General features: G+C 31.9%; 1 protein-coding gene, 1 long non-coding RNA gene and 3 pseudogenes across 2 annotated transcripts; all 5 read right to left on the minus strand.

Moving 5' to 3' along the window:
• Positions 1 to 394: 394 nt before the first annotated feature.
• LOC106409488 lies at positions 395 to 2,224 on the minus strand. The gene is made up of 4 exons (XR_007315649.1): positions 1,889 to 2,224; positions 1,604 to 1,802; positions 890 to 1,349; positions 395 to 797 (listed from the first exon to the last, which is right to left on the minus strand). It is a non-coding gene; the product is annotated as an uncharacterized LOC106409488 (long non-coding RNA).
• A 16,792-nt stretch (positions 2,225 to 19,016) lies between these two features.
• LOC125578150 lies at positions 19,017 to 19,781 on the minus strand (annotated as a pseudogene).
• Positions 19,583 to 22,166, minus strand: LOC106409911 (protein SUPPRESSOR OF NIM1 1-like). Its single transcript, XM_013850450.3, has one exon. It carries the CDS (start codon positions 21,156 to 21,158, stop codon positions 19,827 to 19,829), a length of 1,332 nt encoding a protein of 443 aa, XP_013705904.3. The 5' UTR covers positions 21,159 to 22,166; the 3' UTR covers positions 19,583 to 19,826.
• Positions 22,004 to 22,932, minus strand: LOC106408639 (annotated as a pseudogene).
• Positions 22,933 to 23,502: 570 nt separating this feature from the next.
• LOC125578188 lies at positions 23,503 to 25,595 on the minus strand (annotated as a pseudogene).
• Positions 25,596 to 25,832: the final 237 nt, after the last annotated feature.

Here is a 25,832-nt window from a genome sequence, read left to right on the forward strand (position 1 = left end):
AATATGTGATCAACAGCTCTGTAAAAGCATTTAACTTGAGGGAATTCAATCTGTTTGTTGTGTGAGAAACAAACCCAAGAATCTTCGTTTATATTTAGTTACCGTGTAAATTGTGACCAAAACAACGTTACAGAGGGGAATGACATTTTCAAACTCCAAAAACTATAAAGTAATTAGTAACCACTCAAGAAGGAAGGTACGTGTCTATTTTGTTCGCCTAAATTTATATTTTTGAAGTTCCATTTACTGTCGTTGTTAGGCTGGAGAAGGTGTGTGGGTATATAAGGAATACATAGTTTATGGACATTTTAAACGCCTGAGATGGTGAGAATTCTTATAACGTACAGCAAAGGCAAAAACTATCATATGTTCAATTAGAGTAAGGATACGGTGGTTGTAGGAGGAATTTCAAATTTACTGGATTAAAAATGTCTGAACGGGTGCAAAAGTAAAAACTAAATCAACAGAACCAAATATGCTAAAGATTTGAAGTATTCTAACTTCATTGTCTGTGAATTTTTTAGTTTAAACCTAATGCAAAAGGCATGTCACCATGTTGTGTAATTTAAGCTCTCCTTGTTCTTTCAAATTAGTCAGTCCGTACCGTGCCTTATTTCCAGAGGACCCATCTTCCTTCTCTGGGTAACCTCACTTGTGTTCCGACCATCACCAGAGGCGTAACTTGGTTTTATGGCCTCACCGCTTCCATATTCCACAACACCATTAGCATTACAGGCAAATCTTCATCAAAGTCTTTAACTCATCCGTCAAAAGCACTTAGGCAGACATTTGAGTGGCTGAAACACACACAAAAAAAAACTGAGTTTGAAACATTGCTACTTTATGCTAATTTGTTACAGTAAATGAAAGTTTTTAAGTTGTTATATACCTTTTAATGCTTAGGGTGATCATCATGCGCTGGATACACTGAGTCTCTTCATTGTAACTTGCTTTCATAATTCCAGAACCTGAAACTCTCAAGCGGAATCTGTTCAAATGGTTCAGTGAGCTCCACAAAGACGGTTTGGTCACTGAAGCAAATAGCATGTTGGCAATCGCTAAAGCAGAAGCTGGGATTGCTTTTTGTCACATCAAAAGCACTGAGATCATAAAATGTTCCTTCACTCAATATGTGTTTGAAGTCTTAAGCCAGTGGACATTAATCGAAGCCTAAATCAACATAGCTTGAGAAGAAAACTCTTTAATCATAGAGGATCATCTCAATCACTTTCGAGATTATCAGACCGACAATTGACGCCTTTCTTGAGATTCCGAGCATCCCAGAAAGGCATGAGCATATCCACGCATATCTACGCCCACAACACAACTGAGGAGCTCATCCAGGTCTTCTATTGAATGAAAACGCATGAGACCAAAGGCTTATTACAATGGAAGTAGCAGGTAAACAAAAACCCAAACAGAACTTTTCGTAAATAGTAACAATAGAAATAATGAGACTGTGACGTTTCTGAATGACAACAAATCGTTGATTTAGAGAATGATGTCTTGTTTTCATGACAGAACGTTTTCTCAGAAAGGGAAGAGACTGATTTTAGGTGTGGAAGTTTAATATAAAGGTACATGTTCGTCAAAGAGATAGTACCTGGTGAGAGTTGGCCATGAAATCTAGGCTTCAGAGAGAATGTGTTCCTCATGTTTGTTCAGTGAATCTAATAGCGACAGGAGCATCACAAAACCTGAAGTTAGTGTTGCTTCTTGCAACATCAAAAACACTGAGCTCATAAAGCGAGCATTCTTTCAAAACGTGTTTGAGTGTGAGCCTGTTGATAATTGATTTAGGTCTGACAAGGGGAAGAATGAATCAGTTATCAAAAACATGAAAAGGTCCAAATCCTAAACAAATAATTGTAAGCAACAGCCAGCATACCTTCACATCTATAAGGAACATGTCAACTCCCATCAGCTCCCCACCTTTATTGACATTCCGGCCATCGTAAAATTGCAGGAGTCTGGTGTGAAACATCTGCTTGCAACGGCCGGCCTTAAGCTCCGGAAATGAACTTGAGAAGACGCCATGGTCGAAATGAATAGGAATTCGGTTCGTCTCTAGCTTGGTTTGTATATATATGGATCCACGAAACTGAAGGAGAAATTAAAGAAGAATTGAAGACGATGTAGTGGGTGTAGTGCGATAACGTTACTGATTATCATTTCAGTTGAGCGCAACATGATTGAAAAGATGAAAGGGAATCGCAAGCGTGACGCCTCTGTCTAAGTAAAGACCTGGTGCAAAGAAAGAGTAACACTGAAGTGGGCCTGAACATTGGGCCAACTTAAAATTATTGTTTCGTGTAAATATACAGGTAGACCAGATTTTATAATTAGAGAAAACCCAAGTTGTGCAGCCGAAATCACTTCATTTTTTCACGAACAATTTCAGTTTAGAGGTGAGTACACGTGTCAACAAAAAGAACAGGATACGCTGACGTGGCTTCACCTAGAGCCTTTCTAGGCTACTTTATTAATATAGATACTTACCCCGGTTTAAAATATGTACTATGAAACAAAAGCATCACCAACTCCCTCAAAAACTGTCAAGCAAGTTACCAATATCATGTCATGGATAGTCACTTAAAATAAGTTTTTTTTTCTGACACACAAATGGCCTTACAAAGTGAACGAAAGAAGCAACATATAATAGTACTGGCACCAAAAATGAATCTGTTAAGGCTCATCCTTTTCAACAATTTTTTAGCATTCGACGCAGGTTAAGCATAACCCTTCACCCTCCTGCAACAAATGATGAAGAGCAAATCGACATTAACTAACCTATCGAATATCATTGAGAAAAAACGAAAAGGTAGTAAGAATTTGTACACCAGTAAAGAGTACAACACCCTAAGAGCAGGATTAACGCAAGCAAGAGAAAACTGGGTTCTTAATTTTTATTTTATATTTTTTTTTTGTTTTGTCCGATTTAAAAAAAAAAAAAAAAAATTAAAGATAGACCAATCGCGGGCCGCCACGTTTCAGTGGGGCCTGTGAACAGTACAGAAACTTTACCACACTCGCCTCTTGCAGAAGAGGAAGAAGGAGTGGGTTTTAACTTTTTGGTGGGTCCCATAGCTCTTAAAAGTCTTTAAAACCCTGCGTTAATGCTGCTCTAAGATAACATGATAAATCAAAAACTAATAAAATCTTTTAGCTATTCCATCAGGCACTTGATCAGCAGAGTAATAAAAGTCTTCAATGTATTGTTGATCCTCAGACCATTTGATTATACCCACCTTGAAAATCTGAGCAACTGAAATAACAAAACCCAAATATTTTTATAATAATAAAGTAATATGATCCTCATATGTAGAGTACAACAAAAGTGTCATTGTTTCCGGGTGTGAGGAACTGGAAGCCTGTTCAAAATTTTTTTTATATAAATTATTTATATGAGTCTGACATTTCGAGGGAGAGTGGTTCAGCTTGACCAAAATCTCTGGTGTAACAAAACGTAAACATGTTCCTTAAATATCAGAACCTCAGCACATAAATTGCCATGACTGAGTCAACCTCACGCTGCCTCTTATGATTTCCCTCCGATAAACTGGTTCCTCACACCTGGCCGCAATGAAGTCTCCGAACAGAGAATAGCTTGTCTGAAAATCAAAGACTAAAGTCTTTAAGACAAAAAAAAAAAGACATTTGAAATTGTAAGAATGTTTGATGCTACTAGCAGAAGACGCATCAGACTATATGATAACACTGCGGGGGAGCGACCATGAAATATACCGACCTCTTGAAACTAACATAGTTCTTTAAATATTACATACAAAAGTTCTATACCTGATTTATAAAGATGATAAGTGTTATACAAAAAGAGTGGCTCACTTTATGCAAAGCTTGGCTAATCATTCTAGCTAGGATAGCAATATGAGCATCACACATCTCATACTCAAGGGCCCCTATTAAAAATAAAAAAAACTTGACATGCGAAGAGAAATACAGAGCTCAAACCAAACTCAGCGATCCATTATTCATCTCAAATTAATTACCTTAATTGCACAGTGAGAGACAATATATCAACCGAACCAATTTGGATTAAAGGGCCCACAAGAATAAGAGCTTGTTTGCACCAATTAAGATGGGATAGAAGTAGGTTTTCTGTATTTACTTACACAGATTACCTTAGCAAGTGAGGGGTCAACAGCATGCTCAGCATGTACCAACACACAAGTTCCAGATCTATTTTCGAGAAAAGTCAGCCCTTTCAAATCTAATATGGTTCAGTTAATAACATAGTTGAAGAGTTACAGAAACATACAATAACCTTGTTTCAGCCTGTGTTATTTTTTTCAGATGCTTCTGCAATTGTTCCAGTGACGAAATTGGTGAGCATCTATTGAGCAACTCATATAAGCATAATTTCTCAGGCAAAATAATAAAGTTTTAAAAAATATATGGATTATAATGAACTGATAGATAGAGATCTTACGCAAGATGGAGGTGATTCAATGATCGTCACATGAAGGAGGTTGCGACAGGTTTCAATGATTGTCGCAAGAGTGAGTCGTCGAACCACGATGGAGGAGCAACAACGGCGCCAATTTAATTGCGAGAAGGACAGCAAAGTTAGCAATTTTCTCTGGATTTTCTGAGAATCTTATGATTGAGGAGAATTGGATAGATAATTTTTGTGGGAGAGGATGTACCTTTAAGGCTTTAAATAGGCGAGGAAGACGTCCCTACCGCGTTTGACATTCGTAGCCTCACAGAATTGCAGCAAGCTAACCTTAACAGTGAAAGAACACCCACCAGACTTCAAATCAGAAAAAATAATAAGTTTACTTTGCTGAGAAGATGGTTTTGAGAGGAGAAAGGCTAACCTATTTATACTTGTAATCGCAGATACACCGCCTAGCAAAAGAGTAAATCGCATTGAAGTCTAGATCGTGGTTGATGGAGTTAAGAAGGGGTTTAAAGCGATGAATCTGTAACTGAGACGTTTTGGTTAATCAAAATGAAGATCAAACGACACAATCGAAACCCTACGAAGAGATTCATCACCAGATTCTTCATCATGCAAACTAAACATCTAAATCTCTCGGATGGCGGAGAAGAAAGATTGGGATGAAATCTTGAATGAGATCATTAGGGTTTCTCGTTGGCTGGATTCCTTGAATTTATTGACATGGCGCTGACTTGTCTTCACAAAAGAGAAAAAACCTTCTTTTATATATAACTAGGGTCGGACCCGCCCTACGGGCGGGTATGCAAATGAACGTTTATTTTATTATAAGCAAATTAAACAATAATATAAACATATCTAAATTTTAGTGAAAATTTTAGTTTATTTTATTATAAATTTCAATATTATAAGTATAAATTTTACTATTTTTTGCTTTTTTTTTAAATTGTACATTTGTTACTATATTTAAACAATCATCAAAATATAAATATTTTACTTTGTTCACAACATTTGCTTTTCTTTAATTTAATGGATTCTAAATACATTTCTTCTCAAATTATATAATTTAAAAAAATCGAAATTGAAAATCCAATTTTTATCTTTTTAAGAAAAATAGGCAAGTAGCATAAAATATTGATATTAGTTGTTATTGTTTAATATTTACAAATCGTTAGATTATATATTAATGCATTATTATTTTTGAGAAAAATATATTCATGTTGTTTTGATATGTTTCTTTAAACCCACATTAACAAAAATTTGAAAATAATAAATTTTGTAATTTGTTTTTTTACTACCAAAGTTTAGGCTAAACCAAAAAGATAACAAACAACCATAAATATATGACGTATTGTTAGTTATAAATATTATTTATGGAGCATTTGCTGTATTGTTCATATATATGGTTCACTATTCAAATGTTAAAAATGTGATTTTTATCATAAATTTTAAAAATTTACATTGATGTATCATGTTTTCTTTTTCCATTTGTTGATATGGCAGCAAAAAAAAATGTCTGAACTTATAATAGTACTTATTTTATCATGATTAATGATGTAATTAAGTTTTGACTTATCCAGAAAATCATTTTCGTATTATATTATTCTTACTATTTTCTTTTACAACTTTTACTATTTATTATATTATCATTGTTAGAAATCATTTAGTTAGCTTATCACCAATATATAATTATTTTATATTGTCATCAATATTTTTATTTTTGACATTTTTTAAAATGTTAGTTAATTGTACTTTTTCATACATTTTTCTTCCAGTTCACAATATATAACACATTTTTGATATGCAGAAATTTACCAACTAAAGAATTATTTGTTGCAGCTAGAAACAAAGACCGATCTTGATGTCTTCAATATGACACCAAGAGAAAAAGTACAATGCGAGACCTCATAATTTTAAGAAAGAAATATATCAAATATGTGACACAACTTCTGAAAATATGTGTATATATATGTTATCTTATTCATCAGATCACTGAAGCTACACTACTAATTATTTTAAAAGAGCTGGAAAAAAACTGAAAAAAGTGGCTTAAGGAGAAAGTAAAAGAAGAATCTAATGTATCTCAATGAACACACTTGCCTGAGGATGCAAACCTGCATCTTTCAGTGACATTGACTCTTTGTCTCTTCTGTACACTGTTCTTGGAAAGATTGTGATGAAGCTATACTCTTCTGTTTCAAGCACTCCAAGTGAACCTTACCAAAACCTACATTGTCACGGCAAATAAACAGTCCACGTGTACCATAAATATCCAACAAAAGCAAAACAGAGAAAGTAATGAATGGCAAAGAAAAGGAGGAGAACTTACTTGTGCAACATCAGGTACTTTCTCAGGTTCGCTCCAAGAGAAAGTGCTTTCTCTGGTCTCATTCTCACTCTAGCAGTTTTTCTCTCTTCAGCAGCTTCCCTCTCTAACCGCTCTTCCTCTTCCTGTCTCTGGCTCTCCCGTGCCTAATCAACACAAAAAAAAAAGATTCTCAAATTTGGACATTAGACTAATCACAACAGATCTTGTAAACACCAGGAACGCAAACTCACTTGATCGGCTTCAAGAGCAGCCCTGTAAGCAGCATCTTGTTCCTCTCTCAGATGCAAATTGGTTCTTCTTTCCTCTGCTTCAACCTTGCAGTTAAAATAACAGGTGAACTATCTTCCACAACTCTTTGTAGTATAGCAATCATTTCTTCTGGAGTTTATGATCCCTCCACCTGCCACAATTAAACAGTACAATAAAACTAAGAACGCTATCTCCCGTCAGACCACATATATTACTAAACTCACACATGTTTAGTAGCAGAATGACTTACAATACTGGGTGACAGATAAAAGCAGAATCAAAAACCTATCTCTACAAATAGGAAGAAGATCCAAGCAAAAAAATAAATATTTTGATGAACAAACAGGAAAGGTTAGCCCGGTCACCACCACGACATATCTTCTCTGCAGCCAAATTATTTTGAAGATGGTTAGCCTCATAAACCATCAAACATCTCATAATCAACAAATAGGAAGAAGATCCAAGAAAAAAAAATTCATGAACAAACAGTAAGAGGCTCTTTGATTCAGAAAAATGTCGATGAACAAACAGTAAGGGACTCGCAGGAAATGAAGAAAAAAAATTGTTGAACAAAAAGTAAGGGGCTCGCCGAATCAAAAAAATAATGTCGACAAACAAAGAATCAGCCATAACACGATCAGTTAGAATGAGATTTAAGAGATGCAAGATATATAAGATGAGATAAAGGGAGAAACACTCACACATATTTATACCCAACAACAACCGCCTTTCAGATCAAAACGAAGCATTGAAGACGAAATAGTGGGGGGAGTGAACTAATGGAATTGATCACGGATCGTTTCAGTCGATGAGAAGAAGTGGAATCGGCATCTGGTCAGCGTAGTACGTACAGGGAAGAAGACGCTTGTTTTTCTCTGGAGTCAAATTAGGGTTACTTAGGACTTCTGTTCTAACGGGCCAGACACAGCCCAAAACACAACACATAAACGAACGTAACCAGCGAGAAAATGATGCGCAGCGTTTAAATAAATCAGGACACATGTCGCTCTATCGTCGAACGACTTAGTGACGTGGCGCTCTCACAGGAGAGAGAACCTTACTTTATAATAATACTAGATTTTGACCCGCGCTTTAAAAGCGCGGGATTTTTAAAAAAATATTATTTTAAAATGACAAAATATTTATAATTATAAAAGTATGTGGTTTAATATTTGATTATCTAATACAATTATAGTTTTGCTGATTTTTTAAGTTAAAAAATATTAATAGATATTTAAAATGATATAAAAGTTGGAAATTTATTTTCATATATTTTTGAGAAATAAACACTTTATTCCCAACAGAAAGCAGTTATCACAACCCATGCAGTCGCTGTTCACACAAAGTTAAAGAAAAACAAAGGTATAGATATATCCATATCTTTATTCAGATATCTAAATGCAAGAATCCTTGTAAAGTCTCAGACGATGAATGCATGAAGTTATGGTGACATAGTAGGAGCCATAGGGTTTTGATTCTGGAGTGTAATGGTTTGTGCTAGAAAGCGTTCGACTGCGTTCGAGGCAGTCATATTTATAATAACAATAGGAAAACGATTTAGGTGTTTAGGTTAATAGTATTTAAGGAATCACGTGCAGCATATTCTAAAATATAAACTTGATAGATATTCTGAATCAAAATATAGATAGTGTCGTTATTGATTCAAATATTTGCGGATCCTATTTTAATGATGAGCAAATTCGGTGAGATTATTTTGGAAACATGTATTATATATTTTTCTACTTTTCGATGCTGTTTTAAGAGAAATTGATAGAGATTATTTTCGAAGTTAATATCTATATTATACAATATATTGTGTCTCTCTATATTGTATCATACAAATTGTGTATCTTTTATTTGTTGCTCAAGTTTGAAACTCATGAATTGACTACTCTCAAAAATATCTAAAAAATATGAATTTAGATGAGAAACTTTACGTAAAAATATAGATGAAGATGGGCGTTCACTATTTCTAAAAAAATGAGATTCTTTTGTTATGAATTTGTAAACCGAAGTGTAATTCTGTTGCTTTTTGAAAATTTTATTCAAATATATAGAATGTTGGATAACACGTATAGTACACATCTGTAAGAATGATATTCGGAAATGACTATATGCATTACAATATGCAGTTTTGATGTATGATATGAAAACGTAGACACATTCTTAATGCCTTAATACGAAAGAGAAGTGTGTATGAACCTAACATTGATGTTGAGAAGTGTGTATGAAACTTTGAATTACTTATGTAGTATGAGGATCAAACTCAATAACACATTAACACACTGGTTGGTTTTGAAAAATATGTTAAGTGGAAAATACGTTTGATTTTGGTCCCACGAGCTGTATGGATGGTTCTGAAAAATATGTTAAGTGGAGAATACGTTAGATTTTTCCTTTGGAATATAGTCCTTTATTTATTTGTTTTATTAATTCATTATTGAAAAAAAAAATGCAGTGGCATATCATTGTAATTAACTTTAAAAGGCAGGGGCAGAATCCTATTAGGGATTCTGCTTTAATAGTATAGACTAGGTTTTGACCCGCGATTTGAAAAGCGCGGATTTTGTTTTTCATGTACTGAAATTAATTTAAAAATTAATATTATCTTCTTTTCATATCTTAACAATAAAAATTTTTAAACTTTTATCATTTTCATTTTTTTCAAAATATGGTATTTTTCGAAATAGATTTAAAGATGATATGTGTGATTTAATAGTGTATATATATATAGAGTAATGATGTGAATTGTCGATTTTACACTGAAAATGAGTTTTTCTTGTCATATATTTGTATTATAGTTCTAACCATCAATATACAAATATTTTTTTTTTATCTTTATTAGATTTAGAAGCTAATAATATTTTTGAAAGCACACCAGTTTTTTATGTCAACATTTTATTAGAAAATAAATAATTTAATGTTAATTTATTATAATGTTTGAGGTTCAAGTACTATTTTCATATCTGATCCAAATCAGTGGTTGAACCGATCAAGATGAAACCATGTATATAATCTTGTTCGGATTCAATGAAAAAATCTTTTATTAAAATCTGATTGAAAACCTTGGTAAAAACCCAACAACTTGTTATTAACCAATTATGATTTTGCTGTGACAATATTAGTTTATTGATATGATAATATTAGTTTATTTTTTATTAATAACCTATTATAATTTGTATTTTTATTTTATATTTAAATTTAATTTTATAATAATTTTAAAATATTCTTACACTTATAATTGCTATATCAATATTATGGACAAAATGACATAATAAATGATTTATGTTAAGGTACTATATAATATAAATATTTACATAATTGTTTATTTGTATTTAACAATTTGAAATAAACGATAGAAAATAAATTATAGGTTAGATGATAAAATCAGTATTATAAAATATATTTTTGTTTAAAAAAATAAGATTGGGCCTTAAACTCGTTAGATAAGTTAACGGAGGCATTTTGGTTGGATTTTTTTGGTTAAACGGTCTAATGAAATCGTTTCAATAATAATAGGCCTTAATTAAATAGATTAGTATGTAAATTTATTATGGTTAGGGAATATAGCATTTTTTTAAGGAAGTAAATATCCAACGTATGCCTAAATGTCCTCAGAATTATAGCATAACTGATTTTGTTTCTTTTTTCATTTGATGTTAAATGAGGCAAAAATAATTAGAAAAAATCTAAATAAGGGAGTGGCATACATTTGTAAATAACTTGAAAAATTAAGGGCAGAATCCTAGTAGGGATTCTGCTTTAATAGTATAGATATATATAGATGATGATAGAGAGATTGATTGATTGAAAATATAAGACATATTTAATATTTTTTAAAAATATAAAAAATACTTGAATTTAGTTTTTTTTTAATTTCACGTACAAAATATTAAAAAATTACTTTAGACTTTTTAACAATTTTTTCGTAACAAGTTAGGATTATGATAGACCATAGATTATCGATAACAATCTCCTATATATTAATAGAGAATCATTAAAAAAATTGTAACCTATATTTTGTACTAATTACAAAAGAGACTTGATGAGGTATCACTCAATTAGGATGTCAATTTGGCTTATGTGGCAGAATATGAATCAATTGAAAAAATTTTAAGTCCAAAATTCAATTTCTAGAGAAATTATGATATATGACTTCTTCATATTTTCAAGTGGTTTTATAAATATGTATATCCTTTATATTTAGTTGGAGTAGTATCCAAGCAATTTAGAATGAGATCCCCTTATACATTAAAAGAGAAGTCACTTTAGTGATTTCTGCTGAGGTGGCACTCATATAGAGCTTCTCAGGAAAAACGTTATAATTCTATTGGCTGGTATTTTTGATTTTTTTTTCATTTATTTTAATCAATCGCTTATGTAGACAAGCCCAAAACTATTTTCGATTTCGTTAAGCCCATATATAGCTAAGGGATAATAATTATCGATTTAGTTTAGCCTTGGGTACCCATTCGGGTTCGGATAGGGTATTTCGGATTTTTGGGTATTTCGGTATAGAGGTGTAGAACCCATTCGGGTATTTCTGTACTTCGGGTCGGGTTCATGTATTTTTAGTTCGGATTCGGTTATTTCGGATCAAGTTCGGATATTTAGATTTTGAAAAAAAAAATTAAAATTTTCATTTCTCAAGTTTTTTATATTTAAAAATATAACTTTCAGTTAACTAATTTTTTATTTTTAATAGATTTGGACATAACATTTTAAAACTAAAAAGGCATTCATTTAGTTATTTTTTTTTAATTTCGGTTGTAACCTTTTGTTAATTTTTTAAATAAAAAACTTGACATACATTTTAAGTGAGTAGCAAATCATTTTTTCGTAATTATATGTATATCATATGAACTTAAAGTATGTGTAGTATCAATATAAATATTTTATATAAAATGAGTGATGTAAACTAGAAATATAAGGTTAATTATACATATGTTCGGTTATCTTCGGATATCCATTCGGGTTCGGGTATTATCTGTTCGGGTTCGAGTATCCAATCTCTCCTTATTCAATACCTGTTCGGGTATTTTGCTACTTCGGTTCGGATTTCAGTTCGGGTTTTTCGTATCGGGTTCGGGTGCCACTTCGGATATCGGGTAATGCCCACCCCTACTAATTAGGTTGTTTGTTTTTAATAACTTACCTTTCTAATATAGATTACTTGCGCAAGTTGAAATCATTAAATATGCAAATAACTTATTGATAAAATTTGTTTTTAATAACTTACCTTTCTAATATAGATTACTTGCGCAAGTTGAAATCATTAAATATGCAAATCACTTATTCACAATATGGATTACTTGCGCAAGTTGAAATCATTAAATTTTATCGATTTAGTTTACCCTTGGGCAAGATTTAGAATTAAGACAAATATTAAAAACTTTCCTTATTATTCAAACGGTAAACTTGCGCATGTTGATATCATATTTATTATATTGCTTACAAAATATTTTAATGTTTCTAATTAGGTTGTTTGTTTTTAATAACTTATCTTTCTAATATGGATTACTTGCGCAAGTTAAAATCATATCATATGCAAATCATTTTTTGACAATACACTTTTAATATCTTTCTTTAAACGATTTTATTATTTATTGTGCAAAATATTAAAATCATTAATATGAGAATAAACCGACTGTATATATATAGGAGACACCCAAGGTCTTAAAATATAAACATTCTCTTTTCATTCTTTAAAGTATTATTCACAAATCTCTCCTCTCATACTATTAAGGTATTACGACAATGCTGCTTGTGTGCTAAAAAAAATGTGTTTAGACGCAAAGGCTCCTCATCTTTAGAACACTGAACTCAACTCTTTGTGTCTTGTCTCCAAAAAGCATGTCTGGTCTATCTTTTCCATGTGTTGAATACTGGTAACGACAATATGGTCTTCCTTTTTTTATATGTAGACCCGGTCGTGAGAGTGATAGTGATCCAGAAAACCTTGATTGAACATGCTGAGAAGCTTCACCAAGTTAAAGCAGTTCTTGAAGAAGTTCTTTGGTACTTTCTCTCTCTTTGTTGAATATTGTCCGGGAAAGTATTACATAGTATCATTTAGTAATACTATCTTATATCATTTTTTTTGTTGAATATACTATCTTATAAGTAAGCTAGCATTATGCATTTTTTATTTAATTTATGAGGTCATTTTCTCACAGCAGAGAACCTTTTGGAATGGCGCAGGGAGGAAATTTTTCAGGGATATACAGGAAAGTTCAACTGAAGCCGCTGAAGTGGGATGGTGAAGGCGAAGAATAAAGACCTGTAGAGGCCCTTATGATTCTTAAATACGGCGGTGATTCCTAAAGGTGTTTACATACTCTACCATTTAATTTGTCATTGTTATATATATATATGTTTTCCAAATATGGAAGAATTGTTTAACTTATTGACGTTTAACATCACTTGCCATATAATCTAACGAATATTACAAATAACAATTTATGGAAACTATTCTCGAAATTATTGAAAGACTAATAATGTTTTATTTATTACTTTTAATATTTATAACCTATAAAATAAAATGAACGAAATTTTATATAAGATAATTATAATAGTTTTATCCTCTACTTGATGAACTGTGTTAGAATATAATTATATAATAACTATTTTAAATATTACAAAATCTAAAAATATTTATTAATATTATTTTTAAATTATTTATCGTTGTTTAAAGAATAAATTTATCATAATTTTAAAATAATTTATAAAATGCTTATAAAATGCAAGGAAAAATTGTACTTTCAAGAGTTAAGTCGAGATCTGGATTAAAAATCCTAATAACTGGTAAAGAAGAGAAGTCGAAGACAAAAACATTGAATGTTGTCTACAAACAAATTTTTCAGAATATTCCGTAGGCAAAGTACGTAATTTTAATCTACTTTTTTCAAATACAAATTTTAAAATCTATAAACTGTTACAATTATTTATTTTTTGTATTTGCCAGATGGGTTGTGATGAGTTAGGAGACCGATGACGGTATGTCAATTTAATATTATTTCATGTTCAATAAAATTTAGAAATATATAAATCTATCAAATAATGCGAACCCGTCAAATTGCTTACAAAATTTATTTAATTTTTTGCATGTTTCTAATTGAATTTGTTTTCTTTATCGAGAAATGTACTTCATAATTTATATTATTTATGGATAATATTTTGATTTTTTATATTTTCTTTTAATATGTCTACATAAATGTTTGTTTATTATTTATGGAAAATAATATTATTCACCTAAATAAAGAATTACGACACATATATAATACAATTCTAATTAATGATAATATAAAATCTGTTACTTCTAAAACTATACACTATTTATTCCATTTTTTTAAATGAAAGTATCTTCTTAAACACACAAAATATTTTGTGACGTTGCAATTATATATACACACAATATCTGCCTTTTCATACTGACGTTACTGTGTTCCCTCTCATCCATCTCAAATATTGACTACCAGCTTTTTTCCATTACTGATGAATTCTCCCAAAGACGGTGGTACTATGTTGTAAAATCTGTTACTTCTAAAAAACTATATAATATTTATTCTATATTTTAAATTTTCTTATGCCCGTACAGGGTGCGGGCTGGTCACCTAGTTTCACATTAAATACCTACCATATATTTGTAATCTATATATTAATCATTAAATTTTAGGTATGTAACAATTACGTAAATATCTGTGTGGTCATATGATTTTTGTAGTCTTATATGTACTAGAAGCCCAAATATTATAACATTTAACTAGATTTTGATCCGCGCTTGGAAAGAGCGGATATTTTTGGATTATATTATAATACAAAGTCCTATTATATTAAAAAATATAATTTTTAACAGTTATATAATCTAAAAATTAGTTTATTTGAGATTTTATATGTATACTTTTACGTAAGTTTCTTTTAGACATGAGAATTATATCCGGATCAAAAAAATAAACCAAACCGATCCGAAAATATAGGTTTAGTTCAGGCCCATAGAAGATAACCTATTGGGTTTTTTCGACTCGCATGTCTTTGTTTGAGTCTGAGTCCTACCATAGACCTCTTAATAAATATGTTGTGTTTATTAGGTATATTTAGATATTTCGAATATGTTTCCGGTATTATGGATATTTTTTTAAAAGTTTTTGGTTTACGATTATAGTTTTCGATTTCAGGTAAATTTTCAAAAAAAGAAATTGAGTATTTTTTAGTTCATCATGTTAGATTTTAAATTTTTAGGTATTTGAATTTTTTGCGTATTTGTTAGGAGTTTCGAATATTTTTCAGATTTTTTAGATATTTCAAAAATTTTAGGATCCTAAATATCCGAACATATTTGGACCCATTACGTCCATATCAGCTCCAACAACCTTTTGATATAGAGTTTTAACGTTATTGTACAAAAACATGGTTGATGAAATGTTTTTCTGAGTAAAAGTATCATAAGGAATAATATTAGGATCTGTTAAAAATATTTAAAATATTGTATGGTTAGAATGATTAATGGTTATACCAAAAAAATAGTTATACATGACTCCAACAACTTTTTTATATTAGATTTTTTAAGACTCTTTCTCTTTTAATAGTGTTGATTCGTTTTTAAGTGAAAAGTATATAAAAGTATAATATCTAAACCAATAATTTTCAAAATCGTGAATAATCAATATTAGTATCGTGAAGTCGGGTTAGCTTTAACAGAACCAATGAATTTCTACATTTTTGTAAAGGTAACATAAATATTCAGAAAACTCATTTTTAAATATGAAAATATATATCAAACTATAGACGGTTGAAATTTTAGTATATGATATGAGATTTTTGTAGAAAAGTTTATATATGATATGATTACTTTATTATAAAGGAAATATGAAGTTAAAATGTACACATATATGTCGTGTAACTTCTATTGCTTTAAATCATATATTATATGATGAAAGTGATAATATAAAACATTAGTTTCAATGCTTTTACGATTAAAAATCAAAATGGTAAATATAGTAATAGTAATGATTAGGATTTAGGAGTGAGAATTGAATAAATAAAAGAATTGAATAAAATATTGTTACAGAAATATATGGTAACATATTGTTAGTCTAAATTTAAGGTAATACCAAAAAATAATGAGCTAAATAAAAAGGTCCAAACAACTTTTATAGGTAAATTTTTTAAGACTTCTTCCCTTTTAATAGTATTGATAACTGTAAAAATTTATGATGTAAAACTAAATTATATTTTACGTTACTATAATTACGTAACATAAATAATTTTTAAAATATCTCATCATGAGCAGGTCCATGTCACTACCTAGTATTCATTAATACCAAATCACATAACTAAACTTGGTTCTCTCAATGCAATCTTTCATTTCACTTTTTTCATGTGACATAATGAAATCTTCTAAGAATTACAAATAAAAACTAAAACAAAACTACAAATGCCTAACTTCTTATTTAGAATAAAAAGTAGATTTCAACAACATAATTAAAAAATTCTAAGAAAAAACCCAACGCTGTAATCAGATCTCGGGTTTTAAAAATAGTTTTTTATTAAAACCCAAATCAGATTTACATATTGGCTTATCGGATTTACCAGTTCAACCACATACATGTCATGTTTCAAAACACTGCTTGTTAGAGAAAATTAGTCAATAAATGTTTTTTTAACACATCTTTTATTAACTAAACTTGATGTTTTGCCCGCACTTACGGGCTTAATCGTTTTACACATATATATTAGTTTCTATTTTATTAATTCAAAAATTAGCATGATAACTTATTATTTATGTTTTCAAAAGAAAAAAAATCAAACATAAAATTATATATATATATATATATATATATATATATGACGTAAATATAATTAAAATATATATGTTTATTATTGTGCTGAAATTTTTAAAAGTAAACATTCACATATTAAAAATATTTTAGTAAATATATACAAATTTAGTTGATTAATGTTTAATTATAAATTTTTTCTTTGTTATTTTCTAAATTTTATAATTGAAAAATAAATTTTAAGATAACAATACAATATATAAGAATTATCTTATTTAAGAAAATTAATATTATTAATAAAAATTTGTTTGTAGTTATATAAATAATTATATATAAAAGTCATTAAGGGCAACAATGACTTTAACCGCTTAATTATTAAATGTTTTAAGATAATAACACTATGTAAAAATTATCTTTCTGAAAAGAAAATTAATATTATAAGTAAAAATTTGTTTTTGATTATATAAAATATGTATTAAGATAACAACACAATCTAAAATTTATCTTCTTGAAAAGAAAATTAATATTATAAATAAAAATTCGTTTTTGATTATATAGTTAATTATATACAAATTCATTAAGGGTAGTATAGATATTAACCGTTCTAACTTTTAACGTGAGAGCTCTGTTGCGTTACTATAATTACGTAACATAAATAATTTTTAAAAGATCTCATCATGAGCAGGTCCATGTCACTACCTAGTATTCATTAATACCAAATCACATAACTAAACTTGGTTCTCTCACTGCAATCTTTCATTTCATTTTTTTCAAGTGACATAATGAAATCTTCATCAAAATCTAAAAACTACAAATAAAAACAAAAGCAAAACTACAAATGCCTAACTTCTTATTTAGAATAAAAAGTAGATTTCAACAACATAATTAAAAAATTCTAAGAAAAAACCCAAATCGGTAATCAGATCTCGGGTTTTAAAAATAGTTTTTTATTAAAACCCAAATCAGATTTACATATTGGCTTATCGGATTTACCAGTTCAACCACATACATGTCATGTTTCAAAACACTGCTTGTTAGAGAAAATTAGTCAATAAATGTTTTTTTAACACATCTTTTATTAACTAAACTAGATGTTTTGCCCGCACTTGCGGGCTTAATCGTTTTACACATATATATTAGTTTCTATTTTATTAATTCAAAAATTAGCATGATAACTTATTATTTATGTTTTCAAAAGAAAAAAATCAAACATAAAATTATATATATATATATATGACGTAAATTTAATTAAAATATATATGTTTATTATTGTGCTGAAATTTTAAAAGTAAACATTCACATATTAAAAATATTTTAGTAAATATGTACAAATTTAGTTGATTAATGTTTAATTATAAATTTTTTATTTGTTATTTTCTAAATTTTATAATTGAAAAATAAATTTTAAGATAACAACACAATATATAAGAATTATCTTATTTAAGAAAATTAATATTATTAATAAAAGTTTGTTTGTAGTTATATAATTAATTATATATAAAATTCATTAAGGGTAACAATGACTTTAACCGCTTAATTATTAAATGTTTTAAGATAACAACACAATGTAAAAATTATCTTTCTGAAAAGAAAATTAATATTATAAGTAAAAATTTGTTTTTGATTATATAAAATATGTTTTAAGATAACAACACAATCTAAAATTTATCTTTTTGAAAAGAAAATTAATATTATAAATAAAAATTCGTTTTTGATTATATAGTTAATTATATACAAATTCATTAAGGGTAGTATAGATATTAACCGTTCTAACTTTTAACGTGAGAGCTCTATTGCAAAATTTACTTCGCAAATAATAGTATAGATCTCTTCGCGAACTAATTATGTTAAAAATGCTTATAAGAATAACAAATTTTATAGAAGGTTTTCCTTATAAATATAGAAGATTTAAGGAAATTATTTTCTCGATAAATAATGAAGGCTATATATAGGAATATATGATTAGACAAAAAAAAGTTAAGTACAGAAATTAATTAACTTGGGAAACAAGAAAGGCTTAAAAATAAGTAAATTTACATTTTTATAAATGAATTTAGTAGATCGGTTGATTGAATCCGAATATATTTACATTGCAGGAAATTTAGTTAATTCGGTATTGAAATAACATTACAAATTGCTTTCAAAAGATAAAATTGGTGGTTTGATTTAGGTTTAAGAAATTTCAAGGCCATCATGTGCATACCAAAACATTTCGTTAGGCGAAAGTAAGAACACATAAACACTATTCTTCTTTTTGTTTGTTTGTCTAGATTGACGTGAAGTTGTTTCTTTGTAGGAACATTGATAAGAGTGGTACCAAAGAGTGAGTTAGGGATTGATTCATACTAAGATCGATGTATATTAGCTTTGTTTAGGGCGTTGATCGTGCCTTTCATTGAGTTCTTGGATAGGATTAAGGACCTGAGAATAATGATGGGGAAAGAAGGGGGGAGTTGGCCGGAGATTTGGTTCATCTTTAGAGGTCTAAATGGAACAAGGGACTAGACACATGTTTAAGGTTATTGGATGAATTGGTTTGAAGCTAAAACAAGGACTTTGAGACGTGGAAGTGTGGTTAGAAAAGGAGGAAGAGAGCTGGTTATAGCTAAGGTCAAGAGTATGGAGGTATCAGAGAGATGAGAAAGAATTGGGTATAGGTCCGGTAACTAAACCAGAGCAGAGAACAAGTTGTGTCAAATAGGTTAAGTGGGAGACACAAGGAGATAGCAAACCGGAGAGATTAGGGCCAAGAGATAAGGTGGCAACGCGGCCTAGAGATGTGCAAGTGAGACTAGAGGAGGAAGAAGGGTCAGGGACAAGTGGTTACTAAACGGAGCATGTCAGTTAAAGAGTCTCTGATGGATTAAGAGCGGCCCGGTCCATAGGAGCTAATGAAGAGAAAGTAGAGTGAACAAAAGTGAGACATAAACCTTACAAAAAATCACATTAAAACAATTCAAATAAACAAAAGACATACAAGGTTTGAATAAAAAAAAAAAAAAGACATACAACAACTTAAAAGAAAAACTGATAACAGTAGCCTTGCAACAGTTCACTCAATCTGAAATTCTAAAGGAACCGAGTCCAAATTTGGAACATATGCACAGTGAGAAAACCAACCATCCTCGCCATAACCTATCTGAATCTTATTGCACCTGTCTCCCTTCACAATATGGATGCAAGGCTGACTACTTCCATCGCCACAACACATGAATAAGGTCTTATCATAGATGAAGTAACTAACCCCATACATTTTATTACACAAGTATGGCAAGTTAGTTGCTGTCAAGGTCATCAAGTTTATCCACACCACTTCTTTTTTATCATCAGCCTTATCCTTAGTTACCCAAATTCCAATATTCCTTGTTAAAAAGCATTGCTGTAACAACGAAAACCGATCTCCTTTCCAAACCGCAAGGAGATGTTCATTCCAAGAATGGTCATCTTCAAACGGAGGAAGAAGACAAACGGGTTTGAAAATCTCATTCGAGAAATTAAAGCTTTGGATGAAATACTCACAAGTCTGGCGATTGTAAGCAATCCAATACAAATTTCCATTCAAGGACACATGTGGCCACCCTTTGGCTTCGTTAGACATGTCACATATGTACATGTCCTCCTCAAGTGTATTAATATACCTCAACACGTGAGAGGCACACTCGTAAATTGCAACTTCCTCGGGGTGGGGGTAGTACAGTAAAATCTTGTGAACCTTTTGGGGTCCACTATTGTCGTATCCTAAGCCAAGAACAGTGAAGTCTCTGTCCACAGACAACTTGATCAAGTTTAACTGTCTCGAGCATGGATTCCAAAGCGCTGTCTCCTTCTTCCAGAGAAATGGATATTTACAGAACAAGAGATCATCGCAAGTACTGATGGTACCATATTCCGAATTTAACTCCCTGCAAGAAGAGTGCAGCTCACGCAAATGTATCTTTTGATCGATGATGTCTATCGAATAAATCTTTGATTGGGTTAGGAAAATGAACTGGGGACGGGAGTGAGACAAGTGCTTGTTGATGAAACTCTTGTTGTTGAAAAGAGAGTTCCATCTCTTAGACACTGCTCTGAATCGAACAAGAGATTTAGGTGGAAGACGATAGAGTATTTCTTCCTCCAGTTCCCATGGAAGCATAACATGCAGAACCATTAGATATTCTGATTTTGATATTAAACTTTGATATAATAGGGTCTTATATATCCTTTTCTCCCAAAGGAAACAATATATCATATAAGATCCAATATTTTTTTTTTGGTAATGCAATATATCTTTCTCTCTCAACAGGGAGTAATATATCATAGAAGATTCAGTATATCTTTTTTTTTTGTAATACAAATGCTCTAATTGGTGACCATTTAAATATGAATAAGAATGAGCATGCATGAAAAAAAATGAAAATAAACAAAATAAAATGAATAAAAATAAATATTTATTATTTTTGTGTCATATCAATTTTGATAAGAAATATTATTTTTCTATAGTTCTTTAAAGTTTAAATAATGATAAGAAATCATACGCAACAAATATTCTTAATAAAATTGTGTAAATTTTAAAGAACGAGTAGGAATTGATTATTCTTTTTAATTCCTTACGTCACCATTTATATCCTATTATATCTTTTTTCTCCAAAAAGAAAACAATCTATTATATACGATGTTGTTTGAGGCTAAAACAAGGACTCTGAGACGAGGAAGTGTAGTGAGAAAAGGAGGAAGAGAGCCTGAGAGTTGGTTATAGCTAAGGTCAAGACTGTGGAGGTTTGAGAGAGATCATAAAGAATTGGGTATAGGACCGGTTAAGCTGTTTCTAGTCAAGGAGATTAGTATAAGGAGAGGGATGAGATCGAACCGAAAAGGGAGAGGTCCGGTGACTAAACCAGGGTAGATAACTTTGAAGATGGATGAGATTCGGTTTTACCATTTTGGGAGACGACTAGAAAAAAACATTCGACTTAACTCCTAATTCCCTTTTGTAAAGTTTTGTGAAGATGATACATATAAGTTATACTCTATTTAGCTAATATTAACAGACGTTTAACAACTTTAAATTTCAACATATCATGTGTACTATCATCCAAGGAAGATCTTTTGTTTAATCTTTGTATCAAACTGAGACATCATAAACCTTACAAATCACATTAAAACTTCAAATAAAACAAAAGACATGCAACAACTTAGAAGAAAAACTGATAACACTCTACTTGCAACAACTCGTTCAAATCTGAAATTCTAAGGAACCGAGATCAAATTTGGAACATAGGCACAGTGAGAAAACCAACCGACCTGGCCAAAATAACTAAAGCCATAAATCTTATCAAAAAACGTTGGCAAGTTACTTGCTGTTAAAGTCGTCAAGTTTTACCAAACCACTTTCTCTTTATCATCAATCTTATTCTTCATTACCCAAATCTCAATCTCTCTTGTTAAAAAGGATTGCTTTAACAACGAAAACCATTCTCCTTTCCAAACCGCAAGGAGATGTTCATCAAGACAAACGGGTTGGAAAATCTCCCAAGTAAAAATCAAAGCTTTGGATGAAATATTCATGAGTCTGGCGAATCCAATACAAATTTCCATTCAAGGACACATGTGACCGTTTAGCATTTTCAGATATGTGCATGTTATTGTTAGGTGTTTCAATAAACCTCAACGCGTGAGAGGCACACTCGTCGACCGCAACTCTCTGGCGGTCGTAACCTGTGTAGAGTAAAATCTTGTGAAACTTTTGTGGTCCACGTATTGGTATCCTAAGCCGACAACTTTGAACTTTTGGTCCACGTACAACTTGATCCAGTCAACCTGTCTCAACCATTGCACAAGGCTGTCTCCTTCTACGAAAAGAATGGATATTTACAGAACAAGAGATCATCGCAAGTAATGGTTCCATATACCGAATTTAAACCCCTGCTGCAAGAAGAGTGTAGCTCACGCACATCTATAGTTTGATCGATGATGTCTATTGAACAAATCTTTGATTTGGTTAGGAAGATGAAGTGGGGACGGGAGAGAGACAAGTGCTTCTTGATGAAACTCTTGTTGTTTAAAAGAGAGTTCCATCTCTTAGACACGGCTCTGAACCGAACAAGAGACTCAGGTGGAAGACGAGAGAGTATTTCTTCCTCTAGTTCCCACGGAAGGCTGCTAACATGCAGATCCATTAGGTCTTCTTTTTTTGATTTAGCTAGTTACTAAATTATTTCTCTGATAATAGGATTCGATCTATATATATATTTCATCCTTGTTAAAAAAGGAAACAATATTTAATATATATATATGATCCCATATCTCTTTTTCTTGTTAGGGAAAATCAAACAATATATGTTTTTTTTGTAAAAATTCTTTCGTTTCATTAAACTAAATCTTTTCACGAAATTTGATTGTAAAAAAGGCTTATAAAAATAAAGAATTTTATTACTGCCCATGTGATAGGAAAGGAAGTTTTCCCTGTAAATATAGAAGAGAAATACGGAAATTATTGTCTGAGGAAATAACGAAGGCTATATATAGGAATGTGAATTGACAACAAAGTTTAATATAGAAACTAGAGTAACTTGGCAAACAAGAAACTTGAGAAACAAACTGATAAATTAATAGTTTTCATCAATGAATATAATAGACCGGTTGATTCGATCCGAATATACAGTAGTTTTAGTTAATTTGGTATTAAAATAACATTACAAATTGGTTGTTTAAGAAAAACTTGCAGGTTTGATTTCAGTTTTAAAAAATTCCAAGTCGATTTTCATGTGCATAAATAGAATGACAACCATTACAACGAAAAGAACATGTCCCAACCAAAACATTTCATGAGGCGAAAGTAAAAACACAGACACACACTTTTCTTTGTTTGTTTTGGCACTGTAATAATAAGCTGATTAGATTCGTTCAGACGGTCGAGTCTGAAATATCTCTGGAAGAACCTTCGTAGTCAACGTCTTCCTCTATGAGCGGCCGCAGGATCGTATCCCTAAACTACGAGCACTGACGCAGTGGTTGAAAAATCCGACGACGAAAACAAACCTCCAACTGGTCCTAACTCCGGACAATCCGTACTGCTAACCAACGACGCAACCGCCGCGTTTCTCCCCACGATGAAAAGATTGCATTTGCTCATCGCTTTAAGCGTCGCGTTGACATCATCTCTGCTCTCAACGACTCTCTCCTCGTAAGCCAACGACTCATTCCCTCTCGGATCGTTCAAACGAGCTTTGTGAACCATAGCTATCGCTGATGACCACTCAGAGAGCTCCATTAGACGCATAGCGTAGACGCAGAGACGTCCTCTTTGTCCTGTCCCTCTTGATGACTCGATCATATTGATCAACGTTGGGATGTTGCGTGTACTGTTGAAGCAAGCGAGTATCCGTAGCTCGGAGTCATGATCTTTTCTCTGGATTGTTCTATGCTTGTACGGTGCTCCTCTCCTCGCAGGCTTGTAAATCGCCATCAGAAGTGGAGTTGTGATGAAGGTTGTGACCAACGCCGTTAGGACTAAGATCGCAAACGCTTGATCATTCAGCACCTTCTGGTCCTTGCCGATGTTTAGAACGATAATCTCTACTAAAACTTTGATGTCCATAAGGATTCCAAGCGACATGGCTTCTCTGAAAGGAACCTTGCAGAGCAGCGAGGCCACAACGGTTCCTCCAATCTTCCCGAAACAAGTGGTGAGTATGACAAGAAGTAGAAGTCCCCACGATTGTGCTCCTCTGATCGTTGTTACATCGGTTTTTGAGAGCGCTAGACGCAAAATAAAGGTCTTCTTTAGGAGTCACTATAGCTACAACAAACGCCCCGAACAGCGCGTGTATCCCAATAGTGTCCGTCACAAAACTCCCCGCTAAAACCAAGGTTAGAGTGACACAGACATAGAGTTCCTTCACAGGCTCTCCTTCGGGGGACAGCGTCTAGCCATATAACCAAGGAGAGGTTTGATTGCCACAACTGCAAATATCACAAAACCAGATCCAGAGAGAAGAACCCAAAGAGGTACAAGAGGAGAACTGTCATCTCCCGAGAGAGCAATCGCAAGTGCGAGGAGTATCCAAGCTGCGATATCGTTCACTCCCGCTGCAGACATAGCCATACGTCCAATGTCGGTTGTTAGAAGCTTTAGCTCAGCTAGGATACGAGCAAGCACAGGGAAGGCGGTGATTGATAAGGCAACGCCCATGAAACAAGAAAAACAGAAGACCGATGTTTGCGAGAGTGTCTAAAACGGTCAGGCTCTTGTCTGGGAAGATGGTGTCAATGTACACCTTGCTTCGTCCCAGAGCAGTAGGTCCAAGCAGTATCCCTCCCTACGGAACCATTGCATTGCCAAGCGAGGGATGAGACTTGGCCAAGAGGAGAAAAGGAAAACAAGATCTAAGATCTATTCTGCTACGTCTCTGTAATTCAAAAACAGTATCCACTTCAAGAAGTGAGGATATAAAAGGGAGCAACAGAAAACTATTTATGTCAACAGTGCTAATTATAGGAAGAAGAGACTGAGGACATACCAGCTCCAGGGTAAGCATACACCTTGCACCTTTTCTATTTATAGACTATCAATTACTTAACTTCCAACCACATTGCATCTCTCCTTCACAGACATGAACTCCCTACACTCCACCATCTCTGTTATGTCAGCTTGTCCTAATTTTACAAGCACTTGTACATGTCTCCTGAAAAAAACATCAACCAGTTTCACTTACATCAATGTATATGCATTGGATAGATGATATGAAATACACAATATTTCTTGAGATGCATTAAAAGGGGTAAGAACAACTCACAACATTGTGGAGAAAGAAGTCAGCATTGTTCCTAGCCGTGTCATCTACATTCAAAATTGGTGATCCCTTTCTCAACGCAGAATTTTGCTATAGTTTCTCCAACTTTATTTGCACCTCCTAATCAATTCCAAAGCAGTTTAACTTTAGACAATGTTTGTCTCATTCAGCCTTACAGAATCAAGATATGTAAAGCTAACTGAAGCTAAAGGTCTCATGCTAAATCAGCAGGTATATTCTGTAGACAGGCAGGGGTAATGAAAAACTTACAATGGTGGGAGTAG

The sequence above is a fragment of the Brassica napus genome, chromosome A1 (assembly GCF_020379485.1).
Source record: "Brassica napus cultivar Da-Ae chromosome A1, Da-Ae, whole genome shotgun sequence".
Classification (NCBI taxonomy): Eukaryota; Viridiplantae; Streptophyta; class Magnoliopsida; order Brassicales; family Brassicaceae; genus Brassica; species Brassica napus.

Bases quoted from the DNA above. Each gene is read 5' to 3' on its own strand.
- LOC106409911 (XM_013850450.3), bottom strand. From the start codon at position 21,158: ATGCATGCTCATTCTTATTCATATTTAAATGGTCACCAATTAGAGCAT.